Source organism: Portunus trituberculatus, chromosome 21 (assembly GCF_017591435.1).
Source record: "Portunus trituberculatus isolate SZX2019 chromosome 21, ASM1759143v1, whole genome shotgun sequence".
Lineage (NCBI taxonomy): Eukaryota > Metazoa > Arthropoda > Malacostraca > Decapoda > Portunidae > Portunus > Portunus trituberculatus.
The window spans coordinates 14,740,895-14,764,533 of record NC_059275.1 but is presented as its reverse complement, the minus strand read 5'-3'; the positions used below and the strand labels follow the sequence as shown (position 1 = coordinate 14,764,533).

Sequence of the window (23,639 nt, the reverse complement as noted above, 5' to 3'; positions counted from 1 at the left end):
CATGGAAACTCGCATCGTTATCATGGAAACTCGCATCGTTATCGTGAAAACTCGTATCGTTATCGTGGAAACTTGCATCGTTATCGTGCAAACTCGCATCGTTATCGTGGAAACTCGCATCGTTATTGTGGAATCGCATCATTATCTCCGTCACGCGCATCGTAATTATCGCTATCTATTTGTTTATTTATCAATTTAAATTCGTTTTATTTTGTTTATTTCGGTTTAATTAGTACATAATTCATATGATAATACATCCAGCAATACAAGTTCTTTATGATCAAAAGTCCATCAAAGCTCGATGCTTTATCCAATACATACATGTACTGCGTAATTTCAGGAGATGAAGTAGCTGCATACTTTTCCACAACAATTTCAAGCTGTTACAGTTTCTCGAATTTCTACATTTTATTTGAAAGACGCACCGAGAACAGTACTCGTAATGCAAGTGTTGTCTCTGCCTCTAAGTACGTTTCACTGCCTCTTTGTTTCATAACTATTGATGTGTTTATTATCATTATTATCTCTGTTATCTTTACTGAATTAATTTTCTATGAATAAATAAGTAAACAACATATATATATATATATATATATATATATATATATATATATATATATATATATATATATATATATATATATATATATATATATATTCTGTTTACGCTATAATGAACAAAAAATAAAACATGTACATTGCATACCAAGGTAGAATTTAACTCAGGTAGGTCACGTTGGTTGTGTAGCGAGAGAGAGAGAGAGAGAGAGAGAGAGAGAGAGAGAGAGAGAGAGAGAGAGAGAGAGAGAAAATTCCTACCTTCATTCCTTTTTCTCCACTCGCCAATACCTTTATGAGAGAAACCGCTTGAGTTTCCTCCACCTTTCTCTCTCTCTCTCTCTCTCTCTCTCTCTCTCTCTCTCTCTCTCTCTCTCTCTCTCTCTCTCTGATACCTCCATTTCACTTCTTCCTTTATCTCTTTTCCTCACTCATTTTCTCTCATTATCCTTCCTTCTCCTCTCTTTTCTTCCCTTTTTTCCTCTCCTCTTTTCTCCTTTCTTCCTTTTCTATGTTTCTCCCTGTCTGTCTCCCTCTTCTTTCCTTCTTACCTCTTCCTCTTCTGCTCTCCCTCATTCTATCTATCTTATCCTCTTCTTCCCTCTTTGTTTGTTTCTCCTCTAGTCATTCCTCCTTCCCGTCCCGTCTTCTCTACATCTTTCCTCTCCTCCCCTTCCCCTTCCCTTTCCCCTCTTCCCCCTCCCTCTCTCCCCATCGTAGTGAGGGAATGTGATGGGTAAACTTTCCTACTTTTAAACACAGTCTTTGGGAAAATAGGTCAGGCGAGATTGGTGAGAGAGAGAGAGAGAGAGAGAGAGAGAGAGAGAGAGAGAGAGAGAGAGAGGTGAAGAAGATTAGAGATTGAGAAAGGGGAGGAATACAGACAACAGAAAATCGGATTACTGAGAGAAAGAGAGAGAGAGAGAGAGAGAGAGAGAGAGAGAGAGAGAGAGAGAGAGAGAGAGAGAGAGAGAGAGAGAGAGAGAGAGATGTAGGATAATAAAATCGAGGAAGGACTTAAGGAAGATGGAAGATGGAAGGAGGAAGGAGGAAGGAGAGAGGACAGGATTCATGGGGTGTGGAGGAGAGACTATCTCGGGACATTGGCTACTGGATTTGTGACACCCGTTTTCTATGAAGGATGAATCGAATGGGAATCTTCAGCAAACTTTACCACACATTCATATTGCTTTATTTTTATTCCCTCCAGGTCTCAGATAACTAGAGTGATATTATTTCAAGATTCCTCAGCTCTGTATACTTAATTGGTGCTTTGAATCTGTATAATTTGAGGTCCAGTGAGAAAATAGGGGTAGAAAATGTAAAATTATTCTCTAGTGGAATAAATTGATTGGTTATGAGATATTAAGCGAGTGTTTTTAATGTGTTGGTTTATATTTCCCAACACCACGCAGAGATGAATGGCCAAGTTCTCAACAGCGTTTCTTCTGTTAACCCCTTCAGTAGTTTGAAGCGTTTCCATATTCATTCCGCTTACTATTTGGTGATTTTATACAGATTCAGAAACTTATGTGGGGGATTAAAATACTGAAGACTGTGGCCATGAATCTTCTGACCTCCATAGACCCTTCTAATGTCAATAAAATGGTCTAATCGTACGCAAATCTCAAGATAAAAATGAGTCCCAGTACTGAAGAGGTTAAACATATAGAAATTTTTGTAGTCTGTCACTATCAAACGTCATCCTTAAACCCACAGACGATAAGAAAACAAATAAGATAAGACAAGGGAAGTTTTAAGAAGCCATCTGAGACCTACAAATGGCTGTTCCTGAAATAATATGTGAGGTTTTTTTTATGTAATAGAGATTCGGTGCAGGAGAGTTTCAAAATACCCTTCTTAATCACACCACGTCACAGCGTCCAAACTTTCCAAATATCACTCCATTAATCTTCCCTTTTCCTTAAGACCCGTCACAGAAATCCATCCCATCATCCTCCAACTCCTTCTTCCCTCCCCCATCTGTACCATCACCACCACCATCACCACCACCATCACCACCTCCATCACCACCACCATCACCGCCTCCATCACCACCACCACTACCTCTCCCCTACTGCTTTCCACCACCATCACCATCTACTCTCTCCTACGTCCACCATTACTACCACTGCTTCTCTCACCCACACCACCCACTCCACCCACTCCAGCACTCCCACTCCACTACCGCCTCTCCATCCTCGCCCACGTCCTTCTACCTCCTTCTCCTGCTAATTGGACTCCGCCAGACCGTCTCAGCTGGTGAATATCTTGCAAAAATTAAAGTTTTCTCTCAGTAGACCAGCGCGCCACGCCTTGAGAGAGAGAGAGAGAGAGAGAGAGAGAGAGAGAGAGAGAGAGAGAGAGAGAGAGAGAGAGAGAGAGAGAGAGAGAAACACATTATCATAGAAGAAAATAAAAGAGGAAAAAAGGAAGAGTTTCAGAGGATAAAGGAAAGAAAGAGCGTGTTGTAGGGAAGAGAAAGGAAAAGGAAGGGAAAAGAGAAAAGGAAAGGAAAGGAAAAAGGAAAGAAGAAAAAAATAACAAGGGAAAATGTGTTGTAGAAATGGGATAGGAAGAGAAAGGAAGAGAAAAGGAAAAAGAAAAAAAGAAGGAAAGGAAAAGATAAAGAAAGGAAGGGAAAAATAACTAGAGGAGAATGTGTTATAGAAATGAGATAGGAAGAGAAAGGAAAAGAAAGGAAAGAAAAGAAGGAAAAGGAAAGGGGAGGATAAATAAAGGAAAGAAAAAAATAATTAGGGAAGGATTTTCAGGATTATATTGAAGTTAGGGAGGAAACTTTTACTTATCTATCCCTCTTCTAGTACTTTGTGGGCTTATACAATGTTATTTATTTCCTCCTCGTCCTCTTAATTTTCTCCTCCTCCTCTCCTCCTCCTCCTCCTCCTCCTCCTCCTCCTCCTCCTTCCTCCTCCTCCTTCTCCTCGTCTTCCTAACCTCCTCCTCCTCCTCCTTCTCCTCTTCATTCTCCTAACCTTCTCCTCCTTCTCCTAACATCCTCCTCCTCCTCCTTCCTCCTCCTCCTCCTCCTCCTCCTCCTCCTCCTCCTCCTCCTCCTCCTCCTCCTCCTCCTCCTCCTCCTCAAGCTACCTCTAAAGACTAAGGATGTTGAGGATTAGTGAGAAATTAGTCTTGGTTCGTTTGCAGAATACAAATTTCTCTCTCTCTCTCTCTCTCTCTCTCTCTCTCTCTCTCTGGCAATATGTTTCCCCGAGAGCCGCCGGTGGACAGAGGGAAGGAAGGCCGTGATTGTGGGTGATTATCGGGCGGGAGGAGCGGAGGGCGGGAGCGGGAAGGCGGCCAAAAGAAGGGCGCCGGGAGGAGACTCATTGAATGGCCGGAAAGAAACAGGTGAAGGCGAGCTAATGGAGTCACGGCTTTTCCCTTATTCCCGTTTTCTTTTTGTGTTACGTTATTGTGTTTCTCTTTTCGTTTTCTTCGTGACTATTGTGCTGTGTTGGTTCTTTTTATTATATATTTTCTTTAGTTTGTTTTATTTATTATTATTTTTTTTTTTTTGAGGTTGAATTGCTGTTGTTTTCTCTCACTTTCATTAATGGTTTCTGTTTTTTTTCTTATTTTGTCATTTTTCTTCGTTTTCTGTTGGTTAATTTTTTTTTTTCGAGATCAAATTAACATTTATTTAAGTTTCCTGTACAAATTCCTTCACATTTTTTTTCATATTTTTACTATTTTTCCTCATATTTTTTTTTCTCTTATTTAAATATGTTTGTTTATTTAGTTACTGTTATTATAGACTAGATTGATACTATTTTTACGTCTCCTGTGTGATTTCCTTCATATTTTTCAGGCTTTTTCATTTTTTGTGTGTGTTTTGTAAGCTCAACCATGTCAGTGTAGAAGTTAACACCATCTCATCCATTTTTTTTTTTTTTTTTACAAAGTGAAGTTCTTTTCCTTAACAAAGTCTGGAGAAATTTAAGTTAGATAATCGTTTTTCTTATATTTTTCTTCCTTCATTTTTCTTTCTTTCCTTCTTTCATTTATCTCCTTTTCTTCTTTTCTTCCTTTCTTTTTCTTTTTTTCTTTCCTGAACAATAGCTGAAGTTAAGGTAGATAATCATTTTCTTCTTTTTCTTTCTTCCTTCTTTTTTTCTTTCTTTTTTCTTTCTTCTTTCCTTCTTTTCCTTTTTGATTTTTCTTTCTTCTTGTCCTTTCCTCAACAAAGTCTGGAAAATTTTACGTTAGATAATCATTTTTCTTCTTTTTCTTTCTTCCTTCTTCTTTTCTTCTTTCTTTCCTTCTTTCATTTATCTTCTTTTCTTCTTTTTCTTCCTTTCTTTTTCTTCTTTTTTTCTTTCCTGAATTAAGCTGAAGTTAAGTTAGATAATCGTTTTCTTTTTTTTCTGTCTTCTTTCTTTTCTTCTTTCTTCTTTTCTTTCTTACTTTTTCTTCCTTCATTTTCATTTTTTCAGCAAAGTCTGGAGAAATTTAAGGTAGATAATCGTTTTTCTTCTGTCTAGACTTTTTTTTTAAGCAGTGCAGAGAAAAGTTTGGGGAAGAAAGACAATTGAAGTCATTTTTCTGAGGAGAGAGGCTGAAACTACCTTAGGGGGGAGAGGAAGGAGGAGAAAGAATAGGAAGGAGGAGGAAGAGGAGGAGGAGGAGGAGGAGGAGGAGGAGGAGGAGGAGGAGGAGTGTTAGAGAAAGAGGAAAGGAGAGAGACTATTGAGGAGGGACGAGCAAATGTTGAAAAAGGAGATGTGTAGCAGAAAGGAAATGTTGAGAGAAAGAAGACAAAGAAAGGAAGGATGGAGGAAGAATAAATAGAGAAGGCGAGAGAGAGAGAGAGAGAGAGAGAGAATCAAGACACTCATGCACACACACACACACACACACACACACACACACACACACGATCAATATCCACACAAGATCCTCGTATGCATATAAATACTGTCACCTTTTTTACATTCTCTCTCTCTCTCTCTCTCTCTCTCTCTCTCTCTCTCTCTCTCTCTCTCTCTCTCTCTCTCTCAGGATGTGCTCTCTGACCTTCTCTTGTTTCATTCACTTCCTCCACGTTACTTTTTTTCCTTCCATTTTCTTTCTAAGCGAAGCGAAAGAAAAAACGGGAGTAATTTTTCAGAAAAGTCGCAAAACAATCCAAGTATTATAAATCCTATATAAAAAGTCCTCTCTCTCTCTCTCTCTCTCTCTCTCTCTCTCTCTCTCTCTCTCTGGTACTCATGGCCGTGTGACCTTTATATTTTTTTCATTTTTTTCATACATTTTCTTCATTTCTCGTTTCTAATATCTTTAATTTCCATACTTTTTTTCTTTTTTTTTCTTTTTAATCTTTTTAATTGATCTATTTACGTTTTTCACTTCTTTTGTTCATTTTGTTTCATTTGTTATTTGCTGTGTTTGTATATTTTCGTATTTTCTGTTCTTTTCTATTCTTCTCCGCTGTTTAGAAGTTCATTTTCTCTTTTATTATTATTTTTTTATTTATGTGTCTGCATTCTTGTCTCTTGTTCCTTCTTTCGGTATTTCTATTTGAAGATTTGCATTTTTGTGTTGCTTTTCATCCAGTTCTCTGCTCTCTTCTCTTGTCTTTCATTTTTTTTTATCTCTTTTTTTATAGAATGTTATTAAGAAAGAAAAAAAATGTGTTTGAAAGGCAGAAAGAAGTTGTGTAGCGGAAACACACACACACACACACACACACACACACACACACACACACACACACACACACACTTGCTTTGTTAAACACTAGAAGACCGGAATGGGCCGAGACACACATTATCTCTCTCTCTCTCTCTCTCTCTCTCTCTCTCTCTCTCTCTCTCTCTCTCTCTCTCTCTCTCTCTCTCTCTCTCTCTCTCTCTCTCTCTCTCTCTCTCTCTCTCTCTCTCTCTCTCTAAAGGGACGGTCTTAACTTGGACTACATGCCTAATGAGAGCAATCAGTCTCCCTCAAGGTGTCGCGGAGGAGGTTGTCAGCCCCGCTTTCTTCCTGTTCATTTTGCTTCCCACTGCTCGCCTTGTTCCTCCACCGTCTCGCTTCCTGTTTCCTACTCGCTCTTCTTCTTCCCCGTCTTTGTTACAGTTATCCATCTTTTCTTATCCATCTTTTCTTTCCATTTCTTTTGTGTTTCTCATTCACTTATGTTGTATTTTCTCGTTTCTTCCTTTTTTTCTGAAAGTCTTCTATTATTTCTTTTTTTTATTTTCCTGCCATGTTTGTTATATTTCCCTTTTGTTTTGGTATTATGGCTTTTCTTTTTTTCATTTTAAATCAATACTTTTTGCCGTCTTTCATTTTTTTTCTTTTTTTCTCCATGTCTTCTTTCTGTCTGTCTCTCTCTGTTTCTAATTTTTGCCCTATTTTATTCCTTCCCCTTTTTTTCCCATTCATATTATCTTTCATGTACCGTTTATCTATGCTTCTCCATCCTCCTAAAGTAATCTAACCTAACCAAGCCTAACTCAACTTAACCTAACCTAACTAATTAAACCTAACCTAACCTAACCTTAAATAACCTAACCTAACCTAAATAAACTTAACAAAAGCTAAACTAACCTAAATTAACCTAACCTAACCTAACCTTACCTATATAAACCTAACCCAACCCAAACTAACCTTGCCTAACCTAACCTAACCTAACCTAACCTAACCTCCCTTGTCTGCCTTTCCGGTTCAGACTTCTTGACTACTGATAACCCTCTCCTCCCGATTCTCATCTCGTCCACCCTCCTCTTCCCCATCCCCATCTCATCCCCTCTCCCCCAACCAGATGACTCTTGGTGCTTTGTGACGTGATATTGCTTCTGCTGCCTTGTGTGTGTGTGTGTGTGTGTGTGTGTGTGTGTGTGTGTGTGTGTGTGTGTGTGTGTGTGTGTGTGTGTAAGAGACAGAGAGAGGAAGGTCATAGAGGTGGAAGAGAGAAAGGAGGAAGGAAACAGTTGTAATAAGAGAGAGAGAGAGAGAGAGAGAGAGAGAGAGAGAGAGAGAATGTAACTGTAAAGACACTGTTAAAACAATAAGGAGGAAAGAAAAACTGAGAACGCTGACCTTGAATTCGCAACCAACACACACACACACACACACACACACACACACACACTATCTTAAAGACCGATGGCTTCCACAGGGCGCACGGGGAGTAATGAATCGCCTCTCCTTTGTCCTTGAATACAACTACATTCCACCAAGTGTTTCCGGCGCGGGGCAATATTGCGTGGACCCTCCAGATGGGATTAATGCTTCCCTTCTCCCCTCCCCCCTTTGTCCCCTCACTCCTCCCCTCACTCCTCCTTTTCCCTCCCCGGCAGCAGAGTTTTTAAATTTACGGTTTGTTACGTACATTTTCTTTTTATTAACAAGATTATAGTGAATTTTACGACTATTATACTTCTCAACCCTTTCTGCTTACTATTTTGTGATTTCCTGCAGCTTCAGAAACTTATGTGGGGGATTAGAATAGTCAAGACTCTGGGCATTAATCTTCTGACCACCATAACCCTTTCTAATATCAATAAAATCGTCTAATCACATCAAATATTCATGATTAAAATGTGTTCCAGTGCTGAAGGGGTTAATGTGGTGAATTGAAAGTATGTCGTTGTTTTGGGAAAGTCACGGATGGTTGAGCTTGCTTTGAACTAATACGATCATGGCTAATTTTACTGCTATTGTGTTTCTTAATGAGGTGAATTGAAGGCTGAAGTGGTTTCTCGTGTGGTGTTAGAGTGGATTTCATAAAGGGTGTGTTTCTTGATAAAGGGCGTTGGTGGTATTGTTGTGTAGTGATATAATGCTTTTTTTTCTTGATTTTGGGAATGTATATATTTTTTGGATGTTTCAATTTTTTTTTCTTCCTTTTTGTATTTTTTTCCTTTTTTGAATTCCAGTGCATAAGAATTTTTATATATAAGAAATTTTGTCTATGAATTTTAAATGGATGTATTTTCTTATTGTTTTAGAAGAGGCGTTTTCTTTTTCTTTTTCTTTGTAATTGTTTTGACTTTGTGTGGACGTGTCTTTATAAACAGGATATTTTCACCACCTGTACTTCATAATGAGATATCAAGAACCGTATTTAGGAATCTTGGATCGACATACTTTTGGTTCGAATTTATCCTTTTATTTATTCATTTCGTTCTATTTTCTTACCGTCAATACATTTCTTAATAAATTCGATGTTTTCACTCACTATACTTAATAAATTACAATGCATATATTTACCTATTTACTTGTATATTTATTTACTTATCTATCTAGAGACAATTTTTTTTATACAAGAGGAGAAACAGGCCAAGGGCAACAATATTAATAAAAAAAAAGGCCTACTTGATTGTCAGTTCATTAAAGTTCAAATAATGAATCAACTTGTTCATTTATTACATTTAGCAAACCACATGACACAAACACAAACACGATGCATTGCCGTATTAACTGTAGCATTACGGAATTTGCAATGGGGTTTAGAATTCGCTCAGGTAATAAAGTGGACTCTCGTTTAGTTAAGTGAGGCGGAGGGAGGGAATAAAGTGCCTCGTTAAGGACTATGGGAGTGTGTTTTAGTTTTATCTGTAATGCACCCACACACACAGACACACACACACACACACACACACACACACACACACACACACACACACACACACACACACACACACACACACACACACACACACACACACACACACACACACACACACACACACACACACACACACACACACACACACACACAAGAAAATAGGTCAAAGCAAAGAAAGCAAAAAAAAATAGAGAAAGAAAAGAAAAAGAGGAAGAAACAGATGAAGAAGAAGATGAAGAGAAAATAAGAGAGAGAGAGAGAGAGAGAGAGAGAGAGAGAGAGAGAGAGAGAGAGAGAGAGAGAGAGAGAGAGAGAGAGAGAGACACGGAAGGGTTGAAAGCGGGGGGTCAAGAGCATGAAAGTACCACTGTCCTTTGTTTGCTGTTATTGATATACGGCTTCTTGACCACCACCACCACCACTACCATCACCACCACCACCACCACCATCACCACCATCACCACCACCACCACCACCACCACCACCACCGCCGCCGACAGAGGGCAAGGCAGGGTCGGAGTGAAGCTGGGATGAAGATACACTCCCCCCTTGAGAAATGAAAGGGATGAGAGCGGAACACACTTTCCTAAACTTTACAGCCTCCTCTTCTCTGCTCTCACTTTTCCTCTCCTCCTCTCTCTCTCCATTATCATGTCCTCTTCCTCTTTCTCCTCTTTCTCACTCCTACCTCCTGCTCTTCTCATTCCTCCTTTCCATTATCGTAGCCTCTTTATCCTTTTTCTTTCTATTATTTTGTTCTTGTCCTGGTCCTCCTCCTCCTCCTCCTCCTCCTCCTCCTCCTCCTCCTCCTCCTCCTCCTCCAGTAGTTAGTGTAGTGTAGTGTAATCAAACAGCCTTGGAAGGAGCTAAAGGACTTCATGTTTGTTATCCTTTGTAAACCTTTGTAATCTCTTGTAATGCTCCTCCTCCTCCTCCTCCTCCTCCTCCTCCTCCTCCTCGCATTCATTCTAGCATCTTATCAAGCACTCCTCTCTCCTTCGGTCCATCTTACTCATGTCTCTCTCTCTCTCTCTCTCTCTCTCTCTCTCTCTCTCTCTCTCTCTCTCTCTCTCTCTCTCTCTCTCTCTCTCTCTCTCTCTCTCTCTCTCTCTCTCTCTCTCTCTCTCTCTCTCTCTCTCTCTCTCTCTCTCTCTCTCTCTCTCTCTCTCTCTCTCTCTCTCTCTCTCTCTCTCTCTCTCTCTCTCTCTCTCTCTCTCTCTCTCTCTCTCTCTCTCTCTCTCTCTCTCTCTCTCAGTTTTCCCATAATCCGTCACATTTATCATCCCCTCACAGTGCTCACTCTCGTCTCATTTTCCCCTCAGCACTTTTTTCCTATCACAAGACAAAGTTCCTGTTTCCCCTTTGTTTCCTTCATCTCCTCTGTCTTCCCCTTCTCTTGCATAATTTTCCTTTTTTTTCCATATATTTCTGCTTTCTTCCTTCCTTCTCCCTCTCCCTCTCCCTCTTCTCTCTTTATCTTCAGGGCGAGTGTTAAGTTAATTGTTTAAGATTGATTATGTCTCATGACGTGAAGGAAGTATCGATCTGCCTTTTTCTTTTCTATTTTTTCATCTTTTTCTGTTTGTCAATCCTTTTCTTATTTTCCTTCGTGGTTTTTTTTTCTTAATGTTTGTTTTGATTTCCGTTTCTTTCGTCGTATTTTAGAGTAAGAAAAACTGCTACGACTACCATTACTACTATCACTACTACTAGTACTACTACTACTACTACTACTACTACTTCTACGAAATGGGGATGGGGAGGGTTTGTTAGAAGAGCAATAACTACTACTATAACTACTTTAACTGCTACTACTACTACTACTACTACTACTACTACTACTACTACTACTACTACTACTACTACTACTACTACTACTACTACTACTACTACTACTACTACTACTACTACTACTACTACTACTACTACTACTACTACTACTACTACTACTGCAAAAAGGAAAAGGGTGCGTAAAACAAAAGAAAGGAGACTGAATATATAAGGGTGTGTGTGTGTGTGTGTGTGTGTGTGTGTGTGTGTGTGTGTGTGTGTGACGGGGAATGCTCTCCGCTAATGCGTTAATTTGCCTCTTACCTCACCTGAGTCCCGTGTGGTAACTTTGATTCCCCGCTCATTAGCCCAGCGCGGGACGTCACCTGGCCACCCCCCTCGTCTTGAGTGTCTCCTAAACACCTGGTGGCTGACTCTGGCTGACGGTGGCTGCAGGTTTTGTTTATGAAGTTTATGAAGTTATTTTTAGATGGTGTACACGTCTCTCTCTCTCTCTTTCTCTCTCTCTTTCTCTCTCTCTCTCTCTCTCTCTCTCTCTCTCTCTCTCTCTCTCTCTCTCTCTCTCTCTCTCTCTCTCTCTCTCTCTCTCTCTCTCTCTCTCTCTCTCTCTCTCTCTCTCTCTCTCTCTCTCTAGATTTACTCATTGAGTTTTGTTGATGTTCCTTTGAAATATATAAGATTTTTTGTGTTTGTCGTAAATAAATATATTTTCATACTATTATTTTACATGTTTATTCATTATGATTGTACAGTTCACGGAAAGCTACTAGATTCGTCATTGGATGGAAGGGAATGAGAGAGAGAGAGAGAGAGAGAGAGAGAGAGAGAGAGAGAGAGAGAGAGAGAGAGAGACGGTAAGTTCATCAACACTTTTCCTTTGAACTTCATCTTTTCACCTTTGTGTCGCGCCTCGCAGAATGTTTGCCTCCATTCCGCTAAATAAGCAAGACACTCACAGGGCGACAGGAAGCACCGCGCGCACCTGCACACGCACCTGACCTGGAACAAACACGCGTGACCTTCGAAGTGACAAGAGCCAAGAAAAGTCACGCGTGTTTGCTAACATATTAAAGCTTGGGACGGATGTAAGACGCGTGACTCACCGTGACGCGTTCTCCCTTCACCACGTCTTGTCCTCTCGCTGGAAGAGTGAAGGGAGAGCGAGAGAAAGAGAGAGAGAGAAGCTCAAGTGTTATTTTTTGTGTGTTGTTATTTTGTTAGTGTTGCATATTTTCTATTTTAGTGATTTTTTTTTTTTTTTTGTGTGATTTTGTTAAAGAGGTCTCTATTTTTTTCTATTCTAATGATTCTGATGAGTTTTTGTGTTTTTTTTTTTTTTGTGTGTGTGTTTTGTAGTACTCAGTTTCCAGGCTTTCTATTTTTTGTGATTTTTACCGTATTTTTTGTTTATTTATTTTTTTTTTTTTGTGTGTGTTTCTCTATATTTTTCCTACAGGGTTATCTGTGTCTTTTATTGTAACAATTTTGACAAGTTTTTGTGTTTTACTATAGTCTATTCCACTGTTCCTTGAGTCCTAGTTTAGAAATGTAGTTTGAATTTTGTGTATTTCGTATAATCCTTCACAGGGCTTTTTGTTCCTTGTCTTAGTGATTTCTGACGAATTTTCAGTATTTTGTGCCATAAAAACCCCATTTCGTTAAGTATTACCCAATGTATCTGTATATTCTAACACATGCTTCCTATAACGTTTCCTCTTTACTCTGTATCTTGCCTCCTCCCTCTACATCTTTAGCCCCACCTTCAGACATTCTCACCATCCTAACCCATACCACCCCACCACTCAGTAAACTAACAACACATCCTCCCTCACTCCCAGTCCTCTAACGCTGTCTTTCTCTCCCTCTGCCAGGATTTATTAGTCAGCCTGTCCCAGCTCCTCCGAGGAACTGCCTACGACAAGCTCAAATTTGCCTTCAAGCTCTACGATGTGAACGGTGACGGCTGCATCACGAAGGCGGAGCTCACTGACATCGTATCCTCCGTGCACGAGCTCATGGGGAGAAACTCGCATAACAGACACGTAAGTTTGGGGAGAAGGTTGGGGTGGTGGGTAGGAGCGGCTGGCTGGCTGGCTGGATGGAGGAGGCTCGCTCGGAGGTGTGTGCTGTGGAGGTGGTAGTGTAGTGGTAGTGGTGGTGGTAATAGTAGTAGTAGTAGTGATAGTGGTAGTGTATCTAGCTATAGTTGTGATATTAGGCGTGGCAGAATGGAGGAGAATCGTAATGAAGTTGTGTGCTGTGTAGTAGTAGTAGTAGTAGTAGTAGTAGTAGTAGTAGTAGTAGTGGCAGTAGCAGTAGCAGTAGTGTAGAAACGAGTTAAGTTCCAGAAGAAAAACAAAAACTCGTGTGTTGTTATATTCTCCAACTCATTTAAATTCAACACGAAAAAAAAAAGCATGTGGGTTTGCTTTGTAGTTTGAGGAGAGGTGCTGAAGAGAAGAATCCAGATTTATGGAGTTTGGTGCTTCCATGAGGAATTTTAGAAGTGGCGCAGGAAGGAAGAAGTCTCGGGGTGTGCATTAAGGTATTAAAAGTTTTGTTGCGTTGTTAGTAAGGTCCTGAGAGGGGCGGTGTTTCTCAGGAGTGTAGAGCACGTTCAGGGAAAGGTTCAGGGGAGGGGAAAGGGAAGAAAGAGCTGTGAAGGAGGTTTAGGGAGTGGGAGGCATGAAAGTCACGTAATGGAGAGGAAAAATGCATGAACGAGAACTGTGAAAAAAAAATCAACATGCAACCTTGTGCTCTCGTGAAACAGTCCGGATGGCATTGGTGTGTTATGGAGTAGGCCTCAAAGAATGCTGTAAACTAAACACTGGAAAAGAAAACAGTCAAGTAAAAGAAGAAAACACTGCAGAAGAATAACCGGAAACTGTATTGCAAAACCGCTATATTCATGAGGAGTAGATATAGTGATGGTATGAAATGGATCTCCGGGAATGGAAGAAAGTAAATACATAAAGAGAAACAACAAAAGTAGCCACGCAAAAGAGGAAGAGGCCGCAGAACAATAACCAGAAAGTGTAATACAGAAGAGCTACGTTCGTTCATTTCCTTGAGTCAATAGAGAAGAAGTGAAAGTAAGAAAAAGATCTCGAAGAATACACAAACGGTGAATAAAAAGAAAATAGAAGCCACACACACACACACACACACACACACACACACACACACACACACGAGGAGACGAGATGGTGGTGATACGTTCAGGGGAGAGCTGGAAGAATGTAGGAGAGGAACAGAAGAGAAGGAAGGGTAGCTGTATGTTATGATAGCTTTTGGAATGCAGAAAGGGAACGAAAGGAAAATATGGAAGTTGCAGGTCAGGACGGGGGCTTAGCAAGTTGAGGGGAAAGCCATAACGCGCAGGACAGGTTGAGGAAGTCACGGGAAGGCGCCACCAAGAGGACACAGTGCAGGACGTGGATGGAAATGTAACTTTGACGTAATGGCCGACGCACGATCAGTTTTACGAGAGCGGGAAGGAGGAGGAAGAGGAAGAGGAGACAGTGGAGACGCGGCGAATGGAGGAAGGGGCGTAGAGGAGATGGAGGGAGGGAAAGATGGCACAGTCGCAAACACGCTGATCTCTTGGCGATGACTGGAGAGGCGAAAGTCGTGTAAAAGAAAAGGGTAATTCATTCAGAGGGAAAGTTAGGAGTGCGGAGGAAGTCTGAGTCTGAGGCAAAGGTTCTGTGTTGACAGTTTCTTCTGACTGGCTGAAAAAGAACTGTGAAAATGTGGAAAAAGAAACTCCTTAGCCGTATCATTTTTCCTTATCTTTTCCCATAAGTAACCCGAGGAATTTAAGGCAAAGGTTTTTCTCTTGACAGTTTTTTTCCTTCCTGGGTGAAAAATAACCGAGGAAAGGGGAAGTAAAATATTCTTTATCTCTATCAGTTTTGCTTATCTTTCTCATAAATACCGAATGAATTTAAGGCAAAGATTCCCTACCGGCAGTTTATTTTCCTTGAATAAAAATAATAACGATAAGAAAATTGGAGGCTCATGAAGTGTCTATACCAGCAATCCATTTCTGTACCACGTGAAGGGATATTGTTAGCATTGTCCACACTCTCGGCAGCAAGCGAGCGTGAACCGCCACGTAGGGAAAAAAATAAAGATGAAAGCAAAGAATGTGTGCAAAAAATGAGCAGAGTAAGCGAGGGGAAGCTTCGAGGACGAGTAGAGAGGAAGAGGAAGAGGGAGAGAAGAGGAACAGATTTTGGACTACAGTCGGGAAGAGACACGTACACTTCCCAGCACCACTGACACAATTACCTGACGTGTGTTTCCTTGGCCGGCCTTCATACACGTGTTGACTTCAATGGTTTACTGAAAGTCTTCCTCTCCAGAACACTCAGATCACTCCGAGGTTAACATATGATGGATAAACATTTAGTGTCAATTAATATTCATATCAACGTCTCTAACATCGCGTCAAAACTTGCTAGAATTATGAAGGTACTTGTAGTTTCCTTTCCCTCGTGCAAGTTGGATGAAAAGAAGCAGCAGCAGCAGCAGCAGCAGCAGCAGCAGCAGCACGCCCCCGCAGCCCACACTCCGCAAACTTTTAGAGACGAACGCTTGTCTTAACTTCGCGAAAATGGATTAGGAGAAAAACTACCTTAATCAGAAGAGAGGGAAGGAGGTGAGGAGCCAAAGAGGGAGGGAGGGAGGGAGGGAAGGAAAGGAGGAGTGAGGGTGGGAGGGAGGGAGGGAAAGAGTGAGTGAGGGAGGGAAGGGAACACTGAAACGAGAAATATGAGTGAAAATGCCGAGTTGTAGGAGTTTTGTCAGTGAGTGAGTGAATAGCAAGGAAATTGCATGAGAGAGAGAGAGAGAGAGAGAGAGAGAGAGAGAGAGAGAGAGAGAGAGAGAGAGAGAGAGAGAGAGAGAGAGAGAGTAATGGAGAAAGATTACAAAAAGTGGATGGTTTAAATTAGGAAAAATCATATAGATGACAATAACAAGTGAGAGAATAAAGGAAAAAGTAAATAGACTCAACTCTGAAATGTTTCCTTCCCTGTCTCCTTTCTTTTCTCTTATCTCTCTTCATTTCCTTCTCTCCCTCCCTTCTTTTCCTCCTCTCCTCATCATTCCCTCCTTTCCTTTCTTGCATCCCTTTCCACCTTTTGTCTTTCCATTACTCCATCCTCTCTTCAATCTTTCTCTCCCCTTTCCTTCTTTTTCTTTCCTCCCTTCCATTCCTCTCCCTTTTCTCCTCCTTTCTTTTACGTCTCCCATCACGACTTCAGTTTTCTTTCATTAATCCAGTTCCTCGTTTTCTGTTCCCCATCCACTACAGTGACCCAGTTTTTTCTTAGTATGCGTCACTTAATTAAACAGCGAAGTACCCCAATGAATTCCACTCCGCCTCCACTTGACGCTCTTTCTCGCCGCTTTCTTAACGTTTCATGAGACAAATTGAGCTTATAAAGGGAACAAAGGGTGGGGGGTGGAGTCCTACGCCCCCGCCTCATAAAGTAAAAAACACCCGCTTTATATTTTTCTCTCTCCCTGTCTCGTTCTCTCTCTCTCTCTTTGTTTCTCTCTCTCTCTCTCTCTCTCTCTCTCTCTCTCTCTCTCTCTCTCTCTCTCTCTCTCTCTCTCTCTCTCTCTCTCTCTCTCTCTCTGTCACACACACACACAAACACACACAGGGGAGGGGGAGACAGACGGTGCCACACACACACACACACACACACACACACACACACACACACACACACACACACACACAAGGGCTGGCCACTGTATTAAGGCCTTCACAGCTGCCCTTTGTTATATGTATTAGACCTAGCCGGACAGCAGATGGCGCTTCCGCAAATATCGGAAACAGCACCAGTAGCAGGAGGAGGAGGAGGAGGAGGAGCAGGAGAAGCAGGTGAAAGAGAAAGGGGAGGAGGAAGACTAGCATAGGAGAACTGAAGATGAGGAATAAGATGAGAATGGACGAAATAAAGTTAGGGAGTTGGAATACGATGGAAAGGAGGAGATTGAGGGAAAAGAAGAAGGATTATAGAAAGAAGGATAATGAGAAAATACATGAAAAAGGGAAAGAAGGTAAGAAAATATAAAAGAATGAAATTTTTAAACATGTGGAAAGAGGAGAAGAAAGAAGAGGGATGAAGAGAATGAGAAGTGAAAAGGGGAAATAAAAAAAAACACGTAGATGAAAGAGATAAGGAAGAAAAATGAAAAACAATAAGACAAGTACATATATGAAAAGAAAAGAAGGAAATATAAGGGAAATGGAAAAAAGAAAGACAAATAAAGGGAATATTAACAAAACCCTCAAATTGCAAGACGTAGACGAAAGACTAAAAGAAAATAAAAGAAAAGGAAATGAAAGAAAAGAAAAAAATAAATTATGAAAGAATTATGAAGAAAAAAGAAGATTCCATGATAAATATAACAAAGAAGATAAATGAGAGAATAAAAAGAAAACCACAAAAACACTAAAATTGCTGAAACAAAATAGAAAAGGATAAAGAATGAGAGAAGTAACCCCTTGAGCACCATGACGCGTTTCTGTATTCACTCTGCTTACTATTCCGTGATTTGATACAGCTTCAGAAACTTACGTGGGGAATTAAAATAGTGAAGACTGTGGCTATTAATCTTCTGACCTCCATAGACCCTTCTTAATGTCAATAAAATGGTCGAATCGTACACAAATCCTAAGGTAAAAAAGTGTCCTAGTACTAAAGGGGTGTTAAGAAAAGAACTAAGGAAACAGAACCACAGAAAGAAGAAAAGAAAAAAAGGATATAAAAACTTAAAGAAAATAAAAGAAAAGGAAATTAAAGAAAGGAAAAATAAATAATGGAACAGTAAGGGATAAAAAAAAAGGAATCCACGATAAATATACAAAATACAACAAAACAAATAAATGAGAGAATAAAGAGAAAATCACAAAAAACACTAGAATTACTGAAACAAAAGGGAAAGGAAAGAAAAGAGAATTGAGAGAAAAAAAAATTAAATAGAATCACAGAAAGAAGAAAAGGAAAGGATACCAAATACTAAAGGTCAAACACACAATTAGCAAGGTAACGTTAGGTAAGCCATCAACACTGCCCCGTGATTGGCTGGGCGGTGAGGGAGGCGAGAAGGGGATTGGTGGACGAGGAAAGCTGCGTCAGGAAAACTAAATAGGACTTCCTTTTGATTGGATTAGACATTTCATTGTTTCATTTTGCTTAGCTAGTCATTTCTAACTTTTGTATCCATTCTCTCTCTCTCTCTCTCTCTCTCTCTCTCTCTCTCTCTCTCTCTCTCTCTCTCTCTCTCTCTCTCTCTCTCTCTCTCTCTCTCTCTCTCTCTCTCTCTCTCTCTCTCTCTCTCTCTCTCTCTCTCTCTCTCTCTCTCTCTCTCTCTCTCTCTCTCTCTCTTTGTCACACACACACAAACACACACAGGGGAGGGGGAGACAGACGGTGCCACACACACACACACACACACACACACAAGGGCTGGCCACTGTATTAAGGCCTTCACAGCCGCCCTTTGTTATATGTATTAGACCTAACCGGACAGCAGATGGCGCTTCCGCAGATATCGGGAACAGCACCAGTAGCAGGAGGAAGAGGAGGAGAAGGAGCAGGAGAACAGGTGAAAGAGAAAGGGGAGGAGGAAGACTAGCATAGGAGAACTGAAGATGAGGAATAAGATGAGAATGGAGGAAATAAAGTTAGGGAGTTGGAATACGATGGAAAGGAGGAGATTGAGGGAAAAGAAGAAGGATTATAGGAAGAAGGATAATGAGAAAATACATGAAAAAGGGAAAGAAGGGAAGGAAATATAAAAGAATGAAATTTTTAAACATGTGGAAAGAGGAGAAGAAAGAAGAGGATGAAGAGAATGAGAAGTGAAAAGGGGAAATAAAAAAAAACACGTAGATGAAAGAGATAAGGAAGAAAAATGAAAAACAATAAGACAAGTACATATATGAAAAGAAAAGAAGGAAATATAAGGGAAATGGAAAAAAGAAAGACAAATAAAGGGAATATTAACAAAACCCACAAATTGCAAGACGTAGATGAAAGACTAAAAGAAAATAAAAGAAAAGGAAATGAAAGAAAAGAAAAAAAATAAATTATGAAAGAATTATGAAGAAAAAAGAAGATTCCATGATAAATATAACAAAGAAGATAAATGAGAGAATAAAAAGAAAACCACAAAGACACTAAAATCGCTGAAACAAAATAGAAAAGGATAAAGAATGAGAGAAGTAACCCCCTTGAGCACCATGACGCGTTTCTGTATTCACTCTGCTTACTATTCCGTGATTTGATACAGCTTCAGAAACTTACGTGGAGAATTAAAATAGTGAAGACTGTGGCCATTAATCTTCTGACCTCCATAGACCCTTCTTAATGTCAATAAAATGGTCGAATCGTACACAAATCCTAAGGTAAAAAAGTGTCCTAGTACTAAAGGGGTGTTAAGAAAAGAACTAAGGAAACAGAACCACAGAAAGAAGAAAAGAAAAAAAAGGATATAAAAACTTAAAGAAAATAAAAGAAAAGGAAATTAAAGAAAGGAAAAATAAATAATGGAACAGTAAGAGAAAAAAAAAGGAATCCACGATAAATATACAAAATACAACAAAACAAATAAATGAGAGAATAAAGAGAAAATCACAAAAAAACACTAGAATTACTGAAACAAAAGGGAAAGGAAAGAAAAGAGAATTGAGAGAAAAAAAAACTTAAATAGAATCACAGAAAGGAGAAAAGGAAAGGATACCAAATACTAAAGGTCAAACACACAATTAGCAAGGTAACGTTAGGTAAGCCATCAACACTGCCCCGTGATTGGCTGAGCGGTGAGGGAGGCGAGAAGGGGATTGGTGGACGAGGAAAGCTGCGTCAGGAAAACTAAATAGGACTTCCTTTTGATTGGATTAGACATTTCATTGTTTCATTTTGCTTAGCTAGTCATTTCTAACTTTTGTATCCATTCTCTCTCTCTCTCTCTCTCTCTCTCTCTCTCTCTCTCTCTCTCTCTCTCTCTCTCTCTCTCTCTCTCTCTCTCTCTCTCTCTCTCTCTCTCTCTCGTCAGGACAATCTTTTAAGTCTCTTCGATGCGATTGTTAATCTTTACGTATGATATACTGTTCTCCTTCTCTTTCTCCTCCTCGTCGTCGTCGTCGTCGTCCTCCTCCTCCTCCTCCTCCTCCTCCTCCTCCTCCTCCTCCTCCTCAACGTCTTCATTTGAACTTTTATAACCTTTTCTCTACTACGTGTATCTATATTTTCTTCTATAAGGGAGAGAGAGAGAGAGAGAGAGAGAGAGAGAGAGAGAGAGATAGCACTATCAAAAGATATATTTGACAGAAGCAGTGCAGGCTTTGTCATTTTTCATTCACCTCCGCACACTCTCTCTCTCTCTCTCTCTCTCTCTCTCTCTCTCTCTCTCTCTCTCTCTCTCTCTCTCTCTCTCTCACTGTTGCTCTCCTTTATATTCTTCACACGTTCTTCTCTCTTCTTCTCGTCTCCTTATCTTGCCATCCACTCCAGATCCTCTTCCCTTTCTCTTTCACCTTTATATTCTCCTCCTCGTCCTCCTCCTCCTCCTCCTCCTCCTCCTCCTCCTGTCCCTCTACTTCCTTCATTACCTTCATGTTACTCCCTGCGGGCACTCTCAACACCTTACCTGTCACTCCTCCTCCTCCTCCTCCTCCTACTCCTCCTCTCCGTGTTCTCCATTAAGCCACTCCACGCCAGGCCGTCACTCGCCCTTCTCTCGTCCTTTCATATGAGGAGGCTTGTCTTAACATCCTTCAGGAAGCGTGTTGTGATAGTCAGAACGCCAGAGGAGGAGGTGGAGGCGTGCTTGTCCACACACACACACACACACACACACACACACACACACACACACACACACTCGAAAGAACTAGAGGGATTGAAAAGGAAAAGAAAAAGGAGAAGAAAGAATGAAAACACACACACACACACACACACACACACACACACACACACACGAAAGAACTAGAGTGATTGATAAGGAAAGGAAAAAAGAGAAGGATGACTGAAAACACACACACAAAAATACATAAATAAATAAATAAATAGATAAATAAAAATAAGAATAAAAGAATGAGAGGGAATAATACACACAAAGAAAAGAAAAGAGTGATAGATTGATAAAGAGAGTAAAGGAGAGAAGGAAGAATGGAAACGGTTAATGGAGAAAGGAAGGGAGAGATAATGGCCGGGAAGAGGATAAAGGTAAGGCGAGGCAGGGAGGCAGGCAGAGAGGGAAGGGCATTGTGGGAGGTAAAAGGCGGCCATTTAACCTCAATGTCCCCGGTTATTGGCTCCCGCGAGGCTGCCGACGCCGACTAACTGTTTCAATGGCCCAAATTTGTTGATTTCAATCCATTTTCCTGGCTTCCTCTTCCTCTTCCGCCTTCTCTCTCTCTCTCTCTCTCTCTTTCTCTCCTCCGTTTTCTCCTCTTATTCCTCCTTTTTCTTTTCTTCTCCTTTTTCTCCTCTTTCCTCCTTTTCTTCTTTTCTATTTTCCTTCTCGTTTTTCTCCTTTTCTTCTTTTCCTTTTCCTTCTCTTCCTAGTTATCCTTTTCCGTTTTCTCCTTTTCTTCTTCCTTATTTTCCTTCTCTTCTTATTTTTCCCTCTCCTTTTTCTTCTTTTCCTCTTTTTCCTTTTCCTTCTCTTCTTATTTTTCCTTCTCCTTTTTCTCCCTTTTTTCTTCCTTATTTTCCTTCCCTTCCTACTTTTCCTTCTCTGTTTTTATTTCCTTTTCCTCCTCCTTTTCCTTCTCTTCCTATTTTCCTTCTCATTTTTCTCTTTTCCTTCTTTTTTGTTACCTTTCATTCCTTATTTTCTTTCTCCTCCTCTTTTATTTCCTTCTTCCTATTTACTATCATCATTATTGCATACCTTAACATAAATTTCCTTCCATATTCCCTAACACATTCCTCTCCACCTCTTCCACCTCCTCCTCCTCCTCCGCCTCCTCTTCCTTCACCCCTCCACATCACTCTTAACACAAACACACGCACCTAAAAACACAAACATACATACACACAGCTCTTTTATCACGTTCTATCAAATACCTATTAATATTCGTGCGTCACCACAGCAAGGCGGCGGCTGGAGCAGGAGATAGGACAGCCTGGAGGGGGAAGAGTCACGTTACCTGCTAAATAGAGACGAATTTCTGATATTTATCAAGGGTCTTTCTTTATATACCTGAGTGTGTTATGGTTACCTGTCTAGACGTGTGAGAGAGAGAGAGAGAGAGAGAGAGAGAGAGAGAGAGAGAGAGAGAGAGAGAGAGAGAGAGAGAGAGAGTAAATTCATAAGGAAGAAAGAAAAGTGAAAGACGACAAGGAGGAGGAGGAGAAAAATCATGTTATAAAAGACAAAATATGAAAGAAATGAACTGAAATGTTAGAAAATGAAGATTAGCAATAGAGAGAGAGAGAGAGAGAGAGAGAGAGAGAAAGTTGAAGGATGGTGATAACAAAAAAAAGACGGAAGGAAAGAGTGTGAAAATACAAAAGAAAAAGAAAACAGGGAAACGGAGAAGAGAAGAAGAAAAAATGAGGAAGAGGAGGAAGAGGAAGAGGAGGTAAAAGGAGGCAAGGAGCAGGAGTTATGCTAAGCTTCATGTCAAGCTTCTAAAATAAAGTGAGTCTTTATCGCCAAAGCAGGAAAAGTTTGCATTTTTTCTCTCTCTCTCTCTCTCTCTCTCTCTCTCTCTCTCTCTCTCTCTCTCTCACAGTAATCTGCACCTCAGCAAGAATGAAAATCCAGGTAATAATCTTTTCTGTGTCCTTTTTTTTCGTCCCAGTTTCCGTCAGTTGTCTCTTTGTCTCCTGCCGCCGCTCACCTCTTTCTTTTCCTCTTTTCTTTTCCTTACCTTTCTCTTCTCATTTCCTTTTCCTTCTTTCCTGTCTTTTTTTCCTCTTTCCTATTCTTTCTCCTTCTCTGTCCCCTCTTTCTCTTTCTTCTCGACCCTTCTTTCTCCATCACTTACTCCTACAAAACCACATCTTTTCTTAATCCTATACAAGTCTCCCCCTCTCCTCCTCCTTCTCCTCCTCCTCCTCCTCCTCCTCCTCCTCCTCCTCCTCCTGTAGCCTTCTTAAAGGTGAAAATCTTGCCCTAGTCACCCCACCCACTTGCCAGACACATGCCTACAATAAGACTACTTTTCAGATCCACAAGAGACCTAAATACACAATCGCATCTCCCTTCCTTTCACGTCTCCAAGCTTGAGGAGTACTGACGCTGTGGTTTATGGGTACTGAAACATAAAAGGCTTCAGGAATAGCTGTCGTCGAGGTATATAAAGATTTGTAGTATTGCGATATAAGAGAGGTGGAGTAAGCAAAGATCTCAGTGTCAGTAAACAGAAAGGACGTGAAATAATGGGTTTAGGTTTGATAATGTTGGGTTTGAAAAGGTATAGGAAGGAACTGGCTCTCAAATAGACTTGTGTGACTTAAGCAAAGATCTCTGTGTCAGTAAATAGGATAAGACATGAAGCAATGGGTTAAAGTTTGATACTGATGGATTTAAGAGAAGAAATAGAAAGGAATGGCTGTCAGATCAATAGTGGATGAATGAAATAGACTGAATAATCAGGTTTTTATTGCCGGATTAGACATATTTGAAGATGAATATGATAGATAAGTAGATGTTG

General features: G+C 40.3%; 1 protein-coding gene across 4 annotated transcripts in view; it reads left to right on the top strand.

The window, feature by feature from the left end:
- The window catches only part of LOC123507026 (calsenilin-like), a 228,853-nt gene that overhangs the window by 151,004 nt on the left and 54,210 nt on the right, over positions 1 to 23,639 (top strand). For all 4 annotated transcript variants that reach the window (XM_045259526.1, XM_045259525.1, XM_045259528.1 and 1 more), the window contains exon 5: positions 12,814 to 12,984. In XM_045259526.1, the coding sequence (XP_045115461.1) occupies positions 12,814 to 12,984 (171 nt within the window). The remainder of the gene's footprint in view (positions 1 to 12,813; positions 12,985 to 23,639) is intronic.